General features: G+C 42.3%; 1 protein-coding gene across 1 annotated transcript in view; it reads left to right on the forward strand.

Annotated features, from left to right (window-relative positions):
• ppargc1b (peroxisome proliferator-activated receptor gamma, coactivator 1 beta) overlaps positions 1–18,910 on the forward strand; it is a 53,590-nt gene that overhangs the window by 23,454 nt on the left and 11,226 nt on the right. The window contains exons 2-5 of the mRNA XM_085934990.1: positions 13,378–13,563; positions 14,160–14,366; positions 16,521–16,634; positions 17,761–18,721. Of these exons, the coding sequence (XP_085791116.1) occupies positions 13,378–13,563; positions 14,160–14,366; positions 16,521–16,634; positions 17,761–18,721 (1,468 nt within the window). The remainder of the gene's footprint in view (positions 1–13,377; positions 13,564–14,159; positions 14,367–16,520; positions 16,635–17,760; positions 18,722–18,910) is intronic.

Genomic DNA, 18,910 nt, shown 5'->3' on the forward strand with positions numbered 1-18,910 from the left:
TTCAATGTAGATGTCAAGTAGATATCGTTGCTAGATATTGCTAAAGAGCTCATGGCTTTATTTTGGAGCTTATTTGAAATTTTTTTTTGGGAGCGGGTATTGTTAGTGCTGGAGAAGACATGAGGAAGTGACTTTCAGCTTATCCTGTCTGGGGTTACCATAGTGAGTCACTCGCATTATATGTTGACACGGTTTTTACACCGGATGCCCTTCCTCACGCAACCTACAAATTTTGATCTGGGTCTGGGACCAGCGGTGGCTGGGAATCAGCATGCAGCACACAAAGGGTCTTGCCTCGGGAGTCGGGAGCCAACTGTATATTACTGTTCCCCCTGAACGAGATTTCAAACCCGGTCTCCATGTCGAAATTCAGCAATGTTACCTGCCCGGCTGCCACATTGTGGACGACAGAGAATGTTTTTCATTTCGTTTATGTTTGTTCGACAAAAACGAAAGGGTTATGGCATGTGCCCATCTGCCCAAGAAGAACACATTTTATTTGTGTGTTGTGACCAGGTATTGTAACATTTGACAGAGATATAGATCATTCATTTTTTTTTAACACAAAAATGACAAAACTTTGCATGTGGCATGGTCCAAGAAAGAAATTGTACTTTTGTGGTGATCCAAATTTTGCCAGAGAGCAGGTATTGATGCTACCTCTGCTAATGTTGTTTTCTTTGATACTATAGGTATTGATGCAAACTATGCTGATGTTGTTTTCTTTGATATTTTATAGCCAGAACACACGAAAACAACTTAATCGACTTTCACAAAATGTTGTGAAGTTGGTCCAAAGAAGAAGCCATTAAAAGTTTGCGCTAATTCTGGATAATGTTGCAGATCCACGCCAAAAAAGATTGCAGAAGAGTGCATTGTACCTCATTTCCCAGTGAATAATGTATGAATTGATCCACATTGGAATTTTTTTTTTTTTCAGTATCATTCCAGTTCTCATCTTATTCAGGATAAACGGCATTTAAATCTTTGATATTCCCGCTTCACCCTGCAGGCTGGCAATGATCGTAATTGAATCTGAAATGGCACACCTAAGTCATTAATGCAGACTAACACTGGAGGAGTGTATGTATTATGTAGATTGCAATTCCATTGGCATAGCGAGGTCGAACCGTGTATTGTGTGATGTCTTTAAGTATGCGAGATCTGTGCGACTGCAGCTGTAATCACCGCAGTGCGTGGATGTGTGGCTCCATGTGTGTGTGAGACAGCTGTGCTTGTTTTTGCAGTATTACATCTCTACTGAGCCAAATAGTGAGGTGGTTGTGCAGGAATTGCGCGTGGTGGCACGCGTTGTCATGTTACGTAGCGACGCCTCATCAAGGCATTAGTTGAGCAAGCTGTCAATCAGCATCACTTGTCACTGATAATCGATGTTGTCGATTAATCTATTCATCATTGCACCCCTAAACTTATATTATTGCGACTTTCATTTGGTAAAATGATTTTATTTGCAAAAAATACATTTCTTTATTTTAATCAATGTTGTATTTTATTCACCAATAAGAATTTATTCATAAAAACGAATTTTTCAAAATATTGTGTATACATGTTGTGATCCTGCTTGTGAGCATTGTGTTACTTTGACAGTTAATGTGCCCCTCAAGGCCTTGATTCACTCGTGGTATGTTTGGGGGAAAAGTTGTGTGCGTGTGTGTGACGGGGTGGAGGTTGAAAGGACACGGCTTGAAACAGCTGTCACACACACACACACACACACACACACACACACACACACACACACACACACACACACACACACACACACACACACACACACACACACACACACACACACACACACACACACACACACACACTCAACAACACGTGCATTTTGGCACCCCGTTCGTCTCCAGAAGAGCTCCACCACCCATCCTGGCTGTGATTGAGTTTCAAAACAACTTACCCCCTCCCAGCTTTTCTGGCACCATCTTTTCCCACCGCAGTGGGAGTGAGGGGCCTGTTTATTGACAGTGACACCCCCAAATATCACACGCGCATACTAGAGGTGGAGGTTTAGATGATTTTTTTCCCACACCTCATCATAGCTCCTGTGTGTGCGTGCGTGCGTGCATGTGTGTCAGATGGTTGTTTTGGGGGTCTCTGATGTTAAGAAATCTGGCGGCAGTCTCATGAGATGCAAGTGAGAGTGCATCCCTCTGGAGAACCACGATGAAGGCTTCCAAAAGGAACTTCCATATTTAGACGCAAAGAGAAGAGAAAGGAAAATAAAGAGTATCAAATGCTTTGATCTGGTGTCTACATAATATCTACTCCCAAGAACTCATCAAATTGGTACTACGTATGTATGTATGTGTATACATATATGTTGCTTCTTTTCCTCCCCTCTCCTTGCTGGTTTTAAGAGTCGTGACCACACAGCTAGTTGCACACACACACGCAAGGATGATGATGATAGGGAAGACGAGGAGGGCAGGGCCTCACCTAGGGCAGTGGAGAAGAAGAGGAAGGAACGAGGTGAACTGAACAAGAATTTGTGTGTGTTTATGTGTGTGCTGTGTGTCCTTTTGTCTAGGCCATTTAGATTAGTCACTGTGCTATGAATGCTTAATCTGCCCGGATACAGTCTGTTCCATCGTCGTTTATACCCGAACAGAAAAACAGGGAAAAAAGGTAGATTAAATAGTGTAGCCACAACATTCCGCCCTTGCGGAATACCTTTTCATGTAGCCGGTCACCATTCCATCTCTGTTAAGCTTTTGAAGCTGCCTCCTGTATCGACTTCATCCTTCCATCCCACATCATTAACATAAACTAGCAACCAGCCCAAAAAAAGCTTTGGTTGTTAATTACCAACTTCATACATATTATACATTGTAACAAATGGGTATTGTCTATTTATGAAGGTATACAGTTTAATGCTCAGATTGTTGGGCCTCTTTCCATGCTTTGTTTAGATTTGAATTGAAGTCACTGAGTCCAACACAATCAGGAGACAAATGCACTCCAGTGTTTTACTTTTCTTACTCATTGTGTTGGACATCACTTGGTTGGGTTTAGACTGGAGAGTGAAGAGATAGGGCTGATGGAAAATGTAGTCATCTTGGTCTTTTCCACAATTTTCCTCTATCTACTTTCTCTACTGTCCTTCACTTGTCATGTTACTTATCTGTGCATTTCCTCGAAGTCCTACTCAACGACCTTGACAGAGTGATTTTGTGCGTGTGTGTCTGTGTGTGCAAGAGCGTGTGACAAACACCATCTACTGGCACTTGAGATGTGTGTTTAACATTATAACCAGATACAATATATTGTCAGACTCCTACCCAAATCCATCCATCCATTTTCTGTACTGCTTTTCCCCGCAGGGGTCGCGGGTGTGCTGGCGCCTATCCCAGCCGTCATCGGGCAGTAGGCGGGGGACACCCTGAACGGGTAGCCAGTCAATTGCAGGGCACACAGAGGCCACATAAAATGAATCCTGTCCGAATAGGGCTTATGATTCAGAGTCATATTGAAGCATCTAGTGACTGACTTGACAAATATTTTGTCAACAAACATGGGACACAGCCCTCAGCTCAACCAACTGGTTGGAGTAATGTGATTAACTTTTTTTCAACTCTACTTTTACCTTCATTATTGGATATTACAGTATAATCGTGTAGACTTAGTAATAGACATTGGCTGACAGTACAAATTGACTTGTTCTAACCACTGTTGACTGCACTTTCAGCATCCATGGGTTGTTGTCGGTACTCAGTTTGGTGTCAGTTTGAAAGAGAATAAAAGAACATCCCTTATAAAAACATACTACTAATACAGAAGTGAATGTGAACACAGCAAGAATAGTCAGCAGCGATGTATATAGCAAAAAAAAAAAGATTATGGCAGATGGACTACAAAACAAAGACATTTTTGTAGTCCATTTGCATACGGCCCCCCTAAATTGTGTCATTTGATTCCCATGTGAAGCGGGATAATGGGCATCATGCCTCTCACGCGTCCCCACGGCATGTGACAAGGAGATGTGATGGAAAATGTGAAGCGTGGTGCCGTAGCGTGTGCGAGAATGACGGAGCTTGTTCCCATCGGTTACCTCCTAATGAGCTTGTTCCCTGGCCGAGACTGATTGGGAACGTTTGACCTCCTCTTGGATCAAGGACACTCTGTGTGCATTAATGCGGCAGTGGTAGCAATATGTATGTAAATGCGTCACCTCAAGTATGCTAATATATTATTGTATGTAAATCATCAGTAGATGCTCACGTCTTCTAATAGTAAATGTGAGGCAGCTTTACTGCTGGTAGAACTCCTAATCTTTTTGGACGTATGAGCTATAGGTGAAGGCTAAACATCTAGAATGCTCAGATTTTGTAGAAGTATACATTCAATTGCCTCACCTCCAGTATATGCAAATAATGTCTTATCAAATGTAATATCTTTATATACTAAAAAAAACATCAGTATGTGCTGGAGATGAGGCCTTAGGTTTTGATATACTATTTTCTACAAAACAGCATCTATTGGAGGTGAGGCCTTTACCTTTAAAGTTATCAACATGTATGGAGGCGAGGCAAGAACAAAACCCTTTCCAGTCTTAATGAGATCAGTGTCACGTAAACACAACCTCAGACTATTCATTTGATGTTTGAAACGTGATGATTCCCTTTGGCGCGCATTAATATCAGTGCGCCTGTGTGTGAGAGAGAGGTCATCTGTGTGTGTCAGACGCTCCTCAAGTCAGCGGCAGCCTACTTAGAGCAAGTCATGAGACCCGTGCATGAGCTAAATATAGAACAGCACATACTCACAGTCCAAGCCAATGAGGATTACGATGGAATCAATCACATCCAATCACAGTCCTTGTATCTGCGTGTACGTATATTGTCAGCTTATCTTTCTTATTCCTGCCACATGCAAACTTGTGGGCCACTTTCCATTTACTTTAAGATTATTCTCTTTTTATTGTTTTCGGTTTCCGCAGTTCTATCACTTGATACGTGTGTTTTTTGTTAAACATCACACCCTCTGTCCCGAAAATACGGCATTCCCTTTCACTCTGACAGTACATAATACCACCTCGAAAGCCTCGAACTGTTCTTAAGGTTCTTTGATACACAGTTCCCACATAATTGCTGCATCATTGCTGTTATTCTGAATTTATCCACATGTGCTCTTAACAGAGAAATTAGTAAAAGCGTTTGTGCCTTTCACACAGATCAACGACACAGATCGAAAAACACTGGCAGTGTAACGGGCAATTCAATAATTAGACGACATCTGAAAGTCTACTAGTGGACTAAAGAAGTAAGAAGTTTATTTTTCTTCAGCGACGGTGCAATTTGGACAGGATGACTTTTGTCCGGCACGTGACAGCTCGAGAAGACTGGAACGAGGGGTCGACCAATCCTAAGTGACAGATCCGCAGAGATGGTGTGGCGGGAGGGAAAAGCCGATTCAGGGCTCAGGAATAAGTGTTGCGGCTCAACGGGTTCGGTGACGCCTGTGAGGAAGGATGATCCATGATGATTGAACCACACGGCAACCTGTCAATCACTAAAAAACAAGGCCTTAACCTCCACCAAAAAGTCATGGATTATTCTCTTGCCTTTTGCGCACCACCTCGAAAAAGTGGAATGAAAATATGCAAATATTTTTTCTTTACATGACAAACAAACGACTATATTTATTTCTGTAAGGAAATAAACAGACTCAAACGAATCCTCAGAGTAACTCATGAGACATATGCAAAGACGAGAATCTAAGACTAGCATTTCTTTTTCTAATACTGCATGATGTTAGCATCTCTTGGAGGGGGGCCTTTATCAATCAATCTTGTACTATGACTATACCTCACTCCAGTAGCTGCTCACTTGTGGTATGGAAATGCATCACTTCTATAGATTCTGTCTTGTACTATGTAAAAGCCTCACCTCTAGTCGATGCTACTGCCTTGTAGTATTATACTTGTAAAAAGTCTCATTTCTAGTAGAACTGGTTTGATGTGAAAGTAAAGGCCTAATGTACAAAAGATACTGTCTTGTCGGATTTAAATGCCTCACGTCCAGTCTTGTAGTATGGTAATTCTATTCTTTCAGTAGATGCTTGTGTCTCGCCTCACCGTCAGTAGATACCGTTTTTTTCAAATACAAAGGCTCCAGTGGATGCCTGAATCTTGTTACCGTATTATCTCGCTTCCAGTAAATAATGTCTAATTCTAACATGTCTACTAATGATTAGCTGTCCAGTGTGTGTGTGTGTGTGTGTGTGTGTGTTTGATGTTCCGTGCGTTGATGTGCATTTGAGTGTGTTTGTGCGTGCTGCTTTTGTGTGCAAGTGCAGCCCTAATAATCGATAGTGCTTGGATGTCAGGCTAAACCACTTCCTGTCAAAGTGACCTCCAAGAAAGTAAGAAAGGACGAGATGGGACGGTTGGTCGGCGGGGGGGTGGTGTGGGTGGGAGGCGATTGGGCTATCTTCATGTGCCGCAAGGGTGTGAGGTAATTACAGTGAAGTTGCCTCCTCATCACCATTCCTCAACGCTTCACCTTCACACTGCCTGACACACTATAACTGTGCTCTATACAACAAGTATGTGTGGAGAATGTACTCCACTGAGCACTTACTTTTATTCCTGCTGTAACGAAAGCACTCCTATGTGCCATTTTACCTTAATTAACCATCAGACATGGAGGCATAGTAAACGAGTTAGTATACTATAAAACTGGGGCTGGTAGATGGGACCTTAAAATAGCTTTTTTTTTCACACAAAAATCAAATCTCAGCTTTTATTCACATTAAAAAATAACTTTGGTTACTGTCTATGAAAAAAAAAAAACATTGACAAATTACAGATAATGCGAATTATTTTTTGGGGAAAGACAGATGATTGGGTGAGGGTCATAATTCTCAATTTTTTTTAGGAACTGCAATTACAGAGTGAATTGCAATTTTATACATTGCAAAACCAGCACATGTTGTCAACTTTTAACCCGGGATTAGTACTTCTGAGCCGCTGAATATTTTGCCGACGTCGCCTTGCCTCATCTATGTGACGAAAGAGTGTGAGAAGCTGCAAGAAATAGTGCCTGCATGGCCTTCTTCTTCTTGCCTGGCTGACCTTGGATTGATCTTTCTACTGTGTGTCTTTTTGAAGTTTATGTGTGTATGTCTTTGCACGCACGTGCTTGTGTGTATGTGAGTGCGAGAGAGAGACAGAGAGAGGGACCGAGAGCGAGAGAGACGTTTCACCTCATATAACACTGCGCCACTGCATGTATTGGATTTCCTCCATGTGTGGATCGATAAAGACTCTTATTAACGGACAGAGCAATGAAGGTCACATGACACGTCCATTGCATTTCACTTTTTTACAGTAGATTTGTTTGGTTTAAGGACCCCCCCCACACACACACACACACAAACACACACACACAGTATGTTTTACTAGTGGGTATCAGTTTACGTGATGACACACCAGCATCCACCCTCGTGATTGATGCTCAATGATATCAAGATTCATGCATATCCGAAATTTGAAATAGTTGTTCACTGGAGTGAACTAGGCTCATCTACATATGGACACAAACAGCCTTTAGACAGCTGACCTACCTAAAAATAACAAATTAAGCCATATTGTCCTGATTAGTTCTTATTAAATGCTCATATTGAGAGTAAGCTTAAATGTATGATGCCATATTTTTAGCATCTTATCTTAGCATCTAAATGAAACCTTCGAGAATAGTCATCTGGTCTTTGTCAAAGGTGAACGCTCCCTGGAGAAGAAGGTGTTTAAATTTAGCGGCGTGGGCCATTGCAGAGGGGCCAGTCGGCTTTTCCACGCCGACGCGCTTCTTTTAGCACGGTTAGCGCTCCTGCTGCAGGCGGGGAACGCTATAAATATCTTGGCTTTCATGCACCGTCGTCCTGGCCGCCTCATTCTGGCTCTTCACTCTTCCACTGTTGCCGTGAGCAGAGCTTGACCACACATGGAAGTCAAGATGATTTTGACTAATAATATACAGCAGGTATGAATGTCAGGCATTTTAACAGCAGACAATATTTTTTACCTTGTGGTTTATTTCTAGCAGCATCTAAATCGCCCATAGGTGTGCCCTGGCTGGCGACCAGTCCAACTTGTAACCTGCCTCTTGCCACAAGTCACCTCAAGTGATCGCATTTTACGACAGCAGTGTGGCAAATAATCGAAAAATCATCAAGAAAGAGGCTTTAAGTTATTTAATGTCTCCAACTTGAAGTTTACCCTCAGGCTAAACAAAAAACATTATAAAACATTATAACGTTACACATTATTTAAAACAACCACATACACTACCGTTCACAATTTGGAGTCAATTTAGTGTTTTCCATGAAAACTAACATTATTGCACAAGGATTTTCTAATCATTGGAACACTAGAGGGAGGGATGGTTGCTGGAAATGGGCCTTTATACACCTATGTAGATTTGCATTGAAAACCAGACGTGTGCAGTGAGAATCGTGTTGTGTATTCCTGATTAGTTTAATGTTATCCTCGTTGAAAAAAATAACAATTTATCTTAAAAGTAAGGACATTTCTTAGTGACGCCAAACTTTTGAATGGTAGGGTCGCTTCATCTTACCTCAATGCTAATAAAAAAAACGTTTTAATTCTTTACATTCAATATATTTAAGACATAAGTAGTTCATGTTTCATTTCAGTATGGAAAGATGATTTGAGATATGAGTGTTATGAACTCACAAGCATAGTCCAGGAACAAATTATACTCATATCTCAATGCACCACGGTATATCAGTCACTGAAAATGCTGTGAACAATTTTTGGAAACTGTGTATCATTAATTTATTAATACCCCGCAAAGTGGCTGCTCAGATGAATAACTGGTGAAGCGAATGACCATAATGAATGATCAGTAAGTATATTTCTACTCATCATGTTTATTGCTATTGGGAGTAGGACGTGTACGAAACTTGAGTATACATCAGAGCAACTCGACTAGGTGGCAGTTGGCCTGAGCATGGCACACATTGCTGAGTATACATGCGTATTTATTAGACCATTTATAAACCCGCTGAACTTGTTCTGAACTCAAATTTTCCCTGGAAGTGTTCCCTCTCAATAACATCAAAGGTATCAGTAGTCTCCCGTATAATTTCATGCCTGGCACCATTTGCTTAATCTGCCTTTTTTTTCTCCCTCCTAATGGCCCAGTTGAACCTTCATATCGGAAGCCAATGACACACTGACAGAACTGCCATTGTCTTTGCGTGCGTTAGGTAATCCATCCATCCATCCATCCATCCATCCATCCATCCATCCATCCATCCATCCATCCATCCATCCATCCATCCATCCATCCATTTTCTGAACCGCTTTGTCCCCACGGGGGTCGCGGGCGTGCCGGAGCCTATCCCAGCCGTCATCGGGCAGTAGGTGGGGGACACCCTGAACTGGTTGCCAGCCAATCACAGGGCACACAGAGACGAACAACCATCCGCACCCGCACTCACACCTAGGGGCAATTTGGAGTGCTCAATCGGCCTACCAAGCATGTTTTTGGGATGTGGGAGGAAACCGGAGTGCCCAGAGAAAACACACGCGGGCTCAGGGAGAACATGCAAACTCCACACAAGGAGGGCCGGAGGTGGAATCAAACCCGCACCCTCCTAACTGTGAGGCGGACGTACTACCCAGTGCGCCACCATTTGCTTAGGTTATGAATAAGCAAATTTTTATTTGCGTCTCTTCCCCGGATGTGTTCAAACTCTGGCCGCAGGCACTTTGGAGTGCTCCTCGCCGTACTGCCGGAATAATCACAGGATGAACTTTGACTGACCCCCCTTTGGTCGCGTGAGAGAGCGACTTCCGGGAGAAATTCATAGACGCTTTGGATTGTTTCGCGTTTGTAGTGACCTACATGTAGCTTTGATATCAAAAGCCCTATTTTTGTGTCCAGACTAGCTCAAGAACTAGACTCATTCAATTAATTTATCCCGACAATGATTTCAAGAGTTTGTCCTATGTTGTTGTCATATTAATGAATGAAATACGATGACATCCACCACATATTTCCAAGCAGCTCATAATCTGTCTGCCTGCATCTTGATTAAATCCATCCCATTTGCATTACACTGTCTGCGCCTCAACTTAGACCTGCTTTTAACTTGTCTAAAATTCGGTCTACTTTGAGTCATTAAATTCTCAAAATATTTCCTTTCGTAGAATATGCTGCAATGCTTTTCGAGGTGTAGGGCGATGTACTAAATTCAGACACTTGCTTAAAACTAGACGTGATCTGTCACATTCTCAAACCTGGGAAACAAAAATGAAGATGGGGCCGTTTATATACGTTAAGCGCTGGGCATCTGTATTCAAAAACAGGGCCCAAAGACTGATATGCAAATGCTGTAGCAGAAATTGCTTGTGAGGAGCTGCCCACTGTAGTGTCTGATGTGCAACTTTGATATCAATTCATATGCATATAGAGGTTTTGGAAAACTGCTCACTGTAGTCTCACTGAAGCGACTGGTGATAAACACTGACATCAAGTCAAATGCCAAGGAGTTTGCTTGCCTTAACTGGATAGAAAATTTCAAAAAAAAAAGAAAACCCTCAATAATTCCTCCCCATACAAATTTTTGTGTGGACCAATTACATTTTGGGGCCAATCTTAATCGGATTGTGGGTCCTTGGCGGAGGACTGCACTCCACTTTAGTGCCAGGAAGCGTGCTTCATGAGATGAAAGAGAAGAAGGATGCGCCTAGCCAGCGAGCCGAAGGCGCACGTGAGTGAGTGTGGATGTGATCAGCATGCTAAGATAGTGTCAGAGACATTCACAAGCACACACCTGCATGAGAAACTGGAGGATGTAACTGTGGGAGGGTCTAATGGAGGGCGTCTGCTCCTTCACCATGTCTTTTTTTTCCCTGTTCAACAGTAGTGAGTCACGACCGCCCTGCTCATTCTTTTACTGTGGTAATGCAGGTAAAATAGGTAAAGACATTTTAGATGTGCCTTCTAACTAGGTATGTCTTTGAAAGACGGATAGGGATGGAAACTATCAATTTGTTGCTTCAAACCAAGCTGGTCGATCTCCAGTGTCTTTTAAAGACATTTTTTGTGGGTCTACTCCTTATAGACATGCCTCCCAACGATCATATGGCTTGGGGAAATGGGGGCTAAATTCCCATTAGATCATCTCACATTATTATGTAATTATAATGATAAATAATAATGTGGGAAAACATGGTGATATCATGTGTCGACTCGAATAAATATACACGAAGTAAATGCTAAATTTCAAAGACATGGCTGTTACAATTATTATATGCTAATCCATAATCACCATTTGAAAGCCAAATAAACACACTAATGAGGGGTGGGGAGATTAATGAATCTGATGAACGAGAGCCGTTAATCTTTTCCAAATTCGCATTGGTGTAAAACTAGTGCCTTTTGTATATTTTGAGAAGATAAAGCACCTTTGTGAATTAATACATGCTAAATGAGTCATGGTGAGTGACTGGAAGTAGATAACAGATCAGATGTTAATATTACTTGCCACTATTTCATATTTTTTCATTAGAGTCATGAATGAAATGTTCATTAGAAGAGTAATGCAATGCATGAATTGCCCACATCAGTGACATTCGTGTTTTTTTTAAGGTTAACGGTGTCATTGCAGTCAGCTACAATGAGCTACTTTTCAACATGGGTGCATTTTGTACATACAGTCAATATATCATGTACAGGTGCTCTTGTCAATAAAGTTTTACAATTTCTTTTTGATCAGAGATACAAGTAAACTTTTCGGTATGATTTTTTTTCACTGATTCCAAATCAACCTTTGTTTTTTCTTTAGCGCATCAGTTTTTTCATGACATAGAAACAATTAGCACACATCCTGAAGAGAAGAAAACGCGGATGTTTGACACCGCAAAAACATCAGAAGAAACATGGGTTTTCAAACGAATGCAGAAACCCCAAAAAGTGGCAGCCGACGACCGCGATATCTTGTACACACAAGCAAATAATTTAGCCTCCAAGAATGTCACTGCACTTACACACTTCGTTCCAACTTTAACAACGCAGGTAACATAAGCTACATTATTGTTGAAAGCCTCTATGAGCTTAGCAACATCACCCAGTAACTGATACAATATTTGGGTCATTAGTCATTGTATAGTTAACCACATATGCTAAAATCAGATTTGTGATGACTTTTAAGTGTCTTTTAAAGGAGCAAGTTCAACCGCATATATCAGTAGCAGTAGACATGTTCAGAAGTAGCAGTAGACAATACAATACCACCTTAAAACTGCTGGGTCAAAAGGTGAACTAACCCAGTCAAATGAACCCAACTTTCGTTTGTCTTGCCAAAAAAAAAAAGAATAAATTCTACATATATATGTATATGAGTGTAAGAAGAAAGAAAGAAAGAAAGAAAGAAAGAAAGAAAGAAAGAAAGAAAGAAAGAAAGAAAGAAAGAAAGAAAGAAAGAAAGAAAGAACATGGGAATCTGAAAAGCTGCTGTTTAATGAGCATTTTGGCATTGAAATGAATTAGGGATGTGTTACTTAAAATGGATGATTTTCCTTTTTACTGCTAATGAATATTAGCTTTAAAATAGCTGTTATTGACCTCCTTAACCACTAATAATCATTATCAGTCTATAACTACTATAGAGACTGTCGACAATGTAGACAGTGTTTCACAACATGGAGACTACTACTTCGTGTTATTATTCAATTGTCACTCAATTCCCAATGTCTCCAGTGGAGCACCCTCACTTCCTCCCACTGTATCACACACTTTGCTTCCTTTTTTCACATTTTCACAATGACGTGCACCACGTGGCTGTTAGAGTCCTGTCTGGAAAATCACTCCTGCTGCAACGGTAGATAACATTGATTCTTGTCACTCTGTTATTATTCTGTGATGGCTGTGTTAAAGGCAAAGGTGGATTAATGAAGGGTCTTCAGTTTTGTACAATTTTCACACAGTCCCAAGACAAAAGGCTGTTAGATAGTTGGATTTGATCACTTTCAAAGTATGGTGCCTTCCGTGTTGCCATCAAAGGGAATGCGGTCACATTTTTTGTAAATGCGTCCCAGCCGAAATTGAGGTTTTGAAGTCAAAGGTCACCCACGATCATTTTCTGCAGTCATACCTAGCTTATTCTCAGGTTTTTGTGCCAAGGTCCTTCAAAATCGACATTTTCCCGGGCTTTTTGCAGCTTTTATCCGGGTGGCTGGGGTTTGTGGATGACACTGGTGGCGATCATTCAGTTATCTGATTACGTGCCTTCGCTTCAGGCAGGCATTGTGAAAAGTGAATCTAAGTTTTCACAGTGAATTACCCTGACCACACCTTCTCTTCTTTTTCGCATCTGCAGTATGGGGAGGAGGAAGTGTGCTCAGACCGCCTGGACACCGACTTTGCCGACATTGACCTCTCGCAGCTGGACACCAGCGACTTTGACAGTGTCAACTGCCTCAGTGAACTGCAGTGGTGCAGTGATCAGGCACCGGATGCGTCGCCAGCATCCATCCGATACAGCACACCCGACGAGCTTTTTGAGGTGAGCGTCCATATTGTCCTCATTTACAAACCAGAGTTTCAAGGAATCCCGAGCTGAACACCAAGGGTGAAGAAACACATGGAGACAGTTAATATAACTACTCACAGGCATAAATTCTTCATCTCCTAAAAATGACTTTTCCAGCATCATACGGAGTTGCAGCATTAAACCAACACTTAAGTTATTTAAATTCTGTTTAATTAGATTATTACTATATTTTTAAAAAGTACAATATTATAGTGTGAAAACAGGCTGTAACAAATGACATTTCAATGGAGAAATTTTTTTTTTTAGTTACGGGGATGGTTACACAACAAATCAAATTTACATCTCAAGTTATATACCTGCTAAAAAGATTGTGGCAATCGTGTGAATTCCTTTTTGCCCAACCATTATAATGGCCAGAATCCCTTAAAATGCCACTTGCAATACAAACCGGTCTTTAAACAATATATTTTACAGCCAAAGGTCTTCAGTGTCTTTTGTACATTCAACCACACTGAACGCGGTTGCCAGATTTTTATACAATGGGGATCAATGATTGTTTACATGCTCGTGATGCAAGAAAGATCAAAGTGTTTTCTGGTGCGCTTCAGATTGAAGAGGAAAACGCGGCGCTGCTGGCCGCTCTGACAGACAGCCTCGACGGCATGGTAGACGCAGAGGTGGGCGGCCTCTCTGTCTTCCCCGCTCTGGGGGAGGACGATCCCGAACAGGACGAGGATGACCACGACCATCTTCATCATCTTTCTGTTGGCGCAAAACACATCAAATGCTCGCAGGACACCGAGGACCCTTCTCTGGTAAGGCCATTTCCTGTTTTTCTTTCTCTCTATCCTTCCTAAATAAGGAAAATAAATCACATCCTAACTTTATTTACAAATGGCTACCTGAATTTGGCTACCTGAACCCACAGATGATCATTGAATTATTCGCACAGGTATACATGGTTATGCTTGTCTGCATTAGTACCGTGCTGGAATCCACCGTGTGGTGTCCAAGCGCTCTCTACTAGTTTGTTTTCCACCAGCCTGCGCCCCCTCTTTCACTTTTCACACGTCATTGTGGGATGCCTTAGTCGACCACCCCTCCCTCTCCCGGTTGCGCCCCCTGTTATTCTCGAAGTCCAAAAACTTCCAGGAATCTTGGTTTGTCTTGTTTTGAACCTGAGAAATACTTTTCATGCAAAATATCCGTAACGATGATAGACTCCTGCTACAATGCTGTGTTCTGAAACAAGGACTAACTCATCATTCACTGAAGCTCAAAGAACCTTTTTTTGTGTCTGTGTGTGTTTGTGTGCTGGATCTAGACTACAAAGATGCTTTTGTTCCAGTTGGCTGAAGCATAAATATTCACTCAGTCTCACGCCCTCCCGGTTTGCAAGGCCCATTTGCTAGTTGGTGTTCTATCAATCTCTAGAATTTTAATTTAGACCTGTTAATTTTCAACAAATTTTGAAATAGATTAGTAGGGGATAATGGGGCAGCAACTCTAATGGAGTAGTGAAAGAGTCAAAAAGTTTTGGAAAGGCTGTTCTACAGTGAAAAATCTACCTTTGATTCATTGGGCTGAGTAGCATGAGGTGTGATAAACTTAAACTACAACTTGCCATCTCTAGCAAGGAGATGTGACTTAAAAAATAGAGTATTTATTATACAACATGAAATCAAGTTAGCTATATGCTTCGTTTTGATCTGTTTTGCCGAGTTGAGAAGGTTTTGGTGTTGAGAATGGGGATGCACCAATTCTGTCTCGTTTTTGAAGGGATATGTGCCTTAAGAAGCTTGAAAAAGTCTGTTCTTAAAGCAAAGTCAGTGTTGATATACACTAAATGGGTTATGTTTGGATTTTTTCGGTGGGTGGAGTTGGGGTAGTGCTTCCAACAATAGGGCTGTACCCACTCTCTCTGGGTATTGAAAAGTTTTGGGAAAGGTCCCCCCCCACATAAAATCAGTGTAGCAATACACTAAACTGGCTTTTTTTTGTCCAAGGGTTAGTGCCATTCGAATCGTTGTGGCTCCAATGGTGGGATGTGCCAATTCTGTCATGGTGTTGAAAGATTACTTGGCCTAAAAGGTCTATGAAATGCTGTGTAAATTGTGTTAAAGTTGATGATTTTCCATTTGGTCGAGTCTCACAATACAAGATGTAGGTTATCGCAGTAGCTACACTCACACACACACGCACACGCACACAGATACACACATCAAGTGTCCAAGCAGGGCGCTAAATGCAGCAGTGGCATTGTTTAGTCCCTAAACAACGAGTCTCATGACAATGATGTCTTTTGTTTTGACATAAAATAACAAGTGCACCCTTGGCCTGCCCTTGGGTGACATTGAGAAGTAAATAATCGAAATGACAAGCAAGGCAAGCAGGTTAATCAGTTACATTCAGGAAAAATAGAAAGAGAAAATGGTCAGAAGTCAAAGTAGTGGGTGCTTGAATTCATACAATGTTGTAATGTTTGAAAAAAAACATTCCTTCTTTGCGTAAACTTCAGTAGATGACAAGAACAGAAATCATTTGAGGAAGTGAAACGTTTTTTTAAATATTTTTATTGATTAGACATTGTACTTCATAGGTCGATAGTACCTCAGCCTTGAAGGTGCTAGATCCCTTTGAAGGTGTGAATGTGAACTACTGGAACCATAATCAGACTAGTGACATGCTTTACATGTCTCTCACTTGACTAGAATCAGAGTACAACCGAATGAACAGCAGACTGGAGCCAGCTGCCCTTCCCCAGGGATCATACCGCACTCCAGAGTCCAGACATAATCACAGTATTTTCTCTCCAATCTGATATGATCTGATAGGTCTGTTATGGAGACACTGCTGATGGTGACAATGATGATGATATTAAGACTATGTTTCCCTAGACACACTGGCAGCTCCACAATGTAATGAATTAAAAATAATTGAATAGTTTCTTCCTTGTCTTGTGTTACCAGCTGAAGATCTTGCTGCTCACTCCGCCCAATGTGCCTGTGGGCAAAGATAGCGTCCATGGGCATCGCTATAGAAACAGAGGATTACACTCACGGACGGTCCGGCCTCCAGTTAAGGTGAGGAAGATATATTATGACAAACCGAGGTCACAGTACACCTGGACTAAAGCTGAACTAATTAAAAATGAGTAAGTTAGCAAATAAGTTAGCAAAGGAGTTCAAACATACCAGTGCTAAACTGGGACAGATGAAGCCCAACTACTACCAGAGTACAACAAGATTAGTAACAAACCTGTACCAGACTAGTACCAGGGTAGGACCAGACTAGTATCACCCTTCTACGAGATTAGATCCAGACTAGTACCGGTCTAGAATCAAATTAGAAAAAGACAAATATCATAGTAGCTCTAGGGCAGTATCAGAATTGAGCAACCTAGTTCAAGTTAGTAATACACTAGTACCAGACTAGTAGAAAACTAGGATTAGTACTTGGATTAGTAACACACTAGTACCAGGATAGTAGAAAACTAGATCAGACTACTGCTAATTTAGGACCTCATTAATAACAGAGAAATGACAGACTAGAGCAGACTAAAACCAGCCGCAGAAGCATCCCAGACTGTCATCAGATTAGAATTATACAACAGGTAGTTCAAGACTATTCGTATTTGAGAAATGAGGGACCAAACGAGGACCAGTGAAGTTAGTACCAGACGAGTACAAGACAAGTGCCAGACTAGAACCAGTTACAACCAGGCTGTGAGACAGATTGCAATTCAATTTCTTTATTTCATGCATCATGACAAGAAACAATGGTGTATACACTGAAAGAGTCTCTTTAAATTCAAAACACAGCCAAGCTGAACATGTGACTGATGTCTTTATTCACTTTTCAATTCCACTCTTCAGTCGTCAGGAACAACAAACAACACCACTGACGTCTCATTTTAGAAGTGAGTGTGGTGCAAAGAGAGAGGCCATCGCTCATCAACAAATATGGCATGAGGGGAATATATGTACAACTACTCTGTACTAGACGATTGTGGCAGTGCTTGTCCAACTTGGGGTGGCTGTGTAAAAGGGAATGGGTCAAAACAGGGACCAGTAATTGACTTTGTTACAACCATGTCAGTACATTTAGTAATTCTTACCTTACTAGAAGCAGGGTGATAATTGGATAAACTGTGTGAAAGAATCTTAATATTTGTGCAGTTAATCTATGAGTTTGTCTCCACCCTCTCAGATGGATGCTTCTCAGGCGCGGAAGCCACGCGCCGTGCGTCCGGCGGGCCGCCTGTGCACCGAGCTCCATCGCCATCTCACCATATCCCGGCGGGACGCCCAGGAGCCCCAAACTGCAGATCCGGAGGACGAAGAGGAAGAGGAGGAGGATGAAGACGACGAGGACAGTGAATCAGAGGAGGACGATGATGAGGAAGAAGAGTCTTCTGGTAGTGAGGTAGAGGCAAGGCAAATCAAGCCCCCTGCCGAGCCTGTCAAGCCTCAATTCACCTCGGAAAAAGAACTCCGCTCTGTAGTGGAGCTTATTACCTACATGCACACATACTGCATGCCTGTGCGCAAGCAGCAGGGTCTGGACCGCAAGGACCCGCCCAGACCTCGAGCTCGACCCGATGGCACCCGCCTGTCAGTAACAAACTCTCACAGCCGACTGGTCCTGGTGGCTCCCTCAGCGAGCAGTGGGCCAGGGTGTGAGCCCCGGAGACTTCCCTTCGCGAGGCGGAGGCAGTTGAAAACCAACTCCCTTCTCCGTGATCTCCTGCAGCAGAGTAGCTCCTTTGATGTGAGCAAGCCTTATGGATTGCACAGTCCACCGTACACTCAAGCAGGACCAGGATCCCCGCCTTCCAACCGAGCACCTGGCACTGTCACCACTAAACCAGATCTTTGTAAGGACCCTTCCTTGCCCGCAAGGAGAAACCACTCCTGTGAGGCGCTGCAAAGCCCTGTGGAAGACATTGGTTCCTTCTCAGTTCGCCGCTCCAGGCGTCTGGCTTCCTTCCCTAGCCGCTTTGCCAAGAGGCTGCGGCCCGGACAGACGAGGGAGGGTGACTGGAGGGAGGAACGGGATAACGGGCAGGTGGGAGGCAAGCTCTCACCAACTCAAGCGGGAGGAGGGACAACGACAGAGGCAGGAATGCAAGGTGACACAACAGAGATGACCAAAACCTGCTGCCACAACGGTGAGAACATGTCCATGGGGTTAGTTAAGATTTTTTTGGGGTTGGTGGCAAGCTTTGTGGTGTCAAGAATTGGGTTGTTGGATTGGCTTGTTACTTGAATGGCTTAGGAAAATACCCTCCCATGACATAAGAAGCCATCAATTAAACTGGTTTTAGTTACGCTGGTTTTGTTTTTCACTTGGGTGAAAC

The sequence above is a fragment of the Syngnathus leptorhynchus genome, chromosome 2 (assembly GCF_054491065.1).
Source record: "Syngnathus leptorhynchus isolate UIUO chromosome 2, UIUO_Slep, whole genome shotgun sequence".
In the NCBI taxonomy this organism is placed as follows: Eukaryota; Metazoa; Chordata; class Actinopteri; order Syngnathiformes; family Syngnathidae; genus Syngnathus; species Syngnathus leptorhynchus.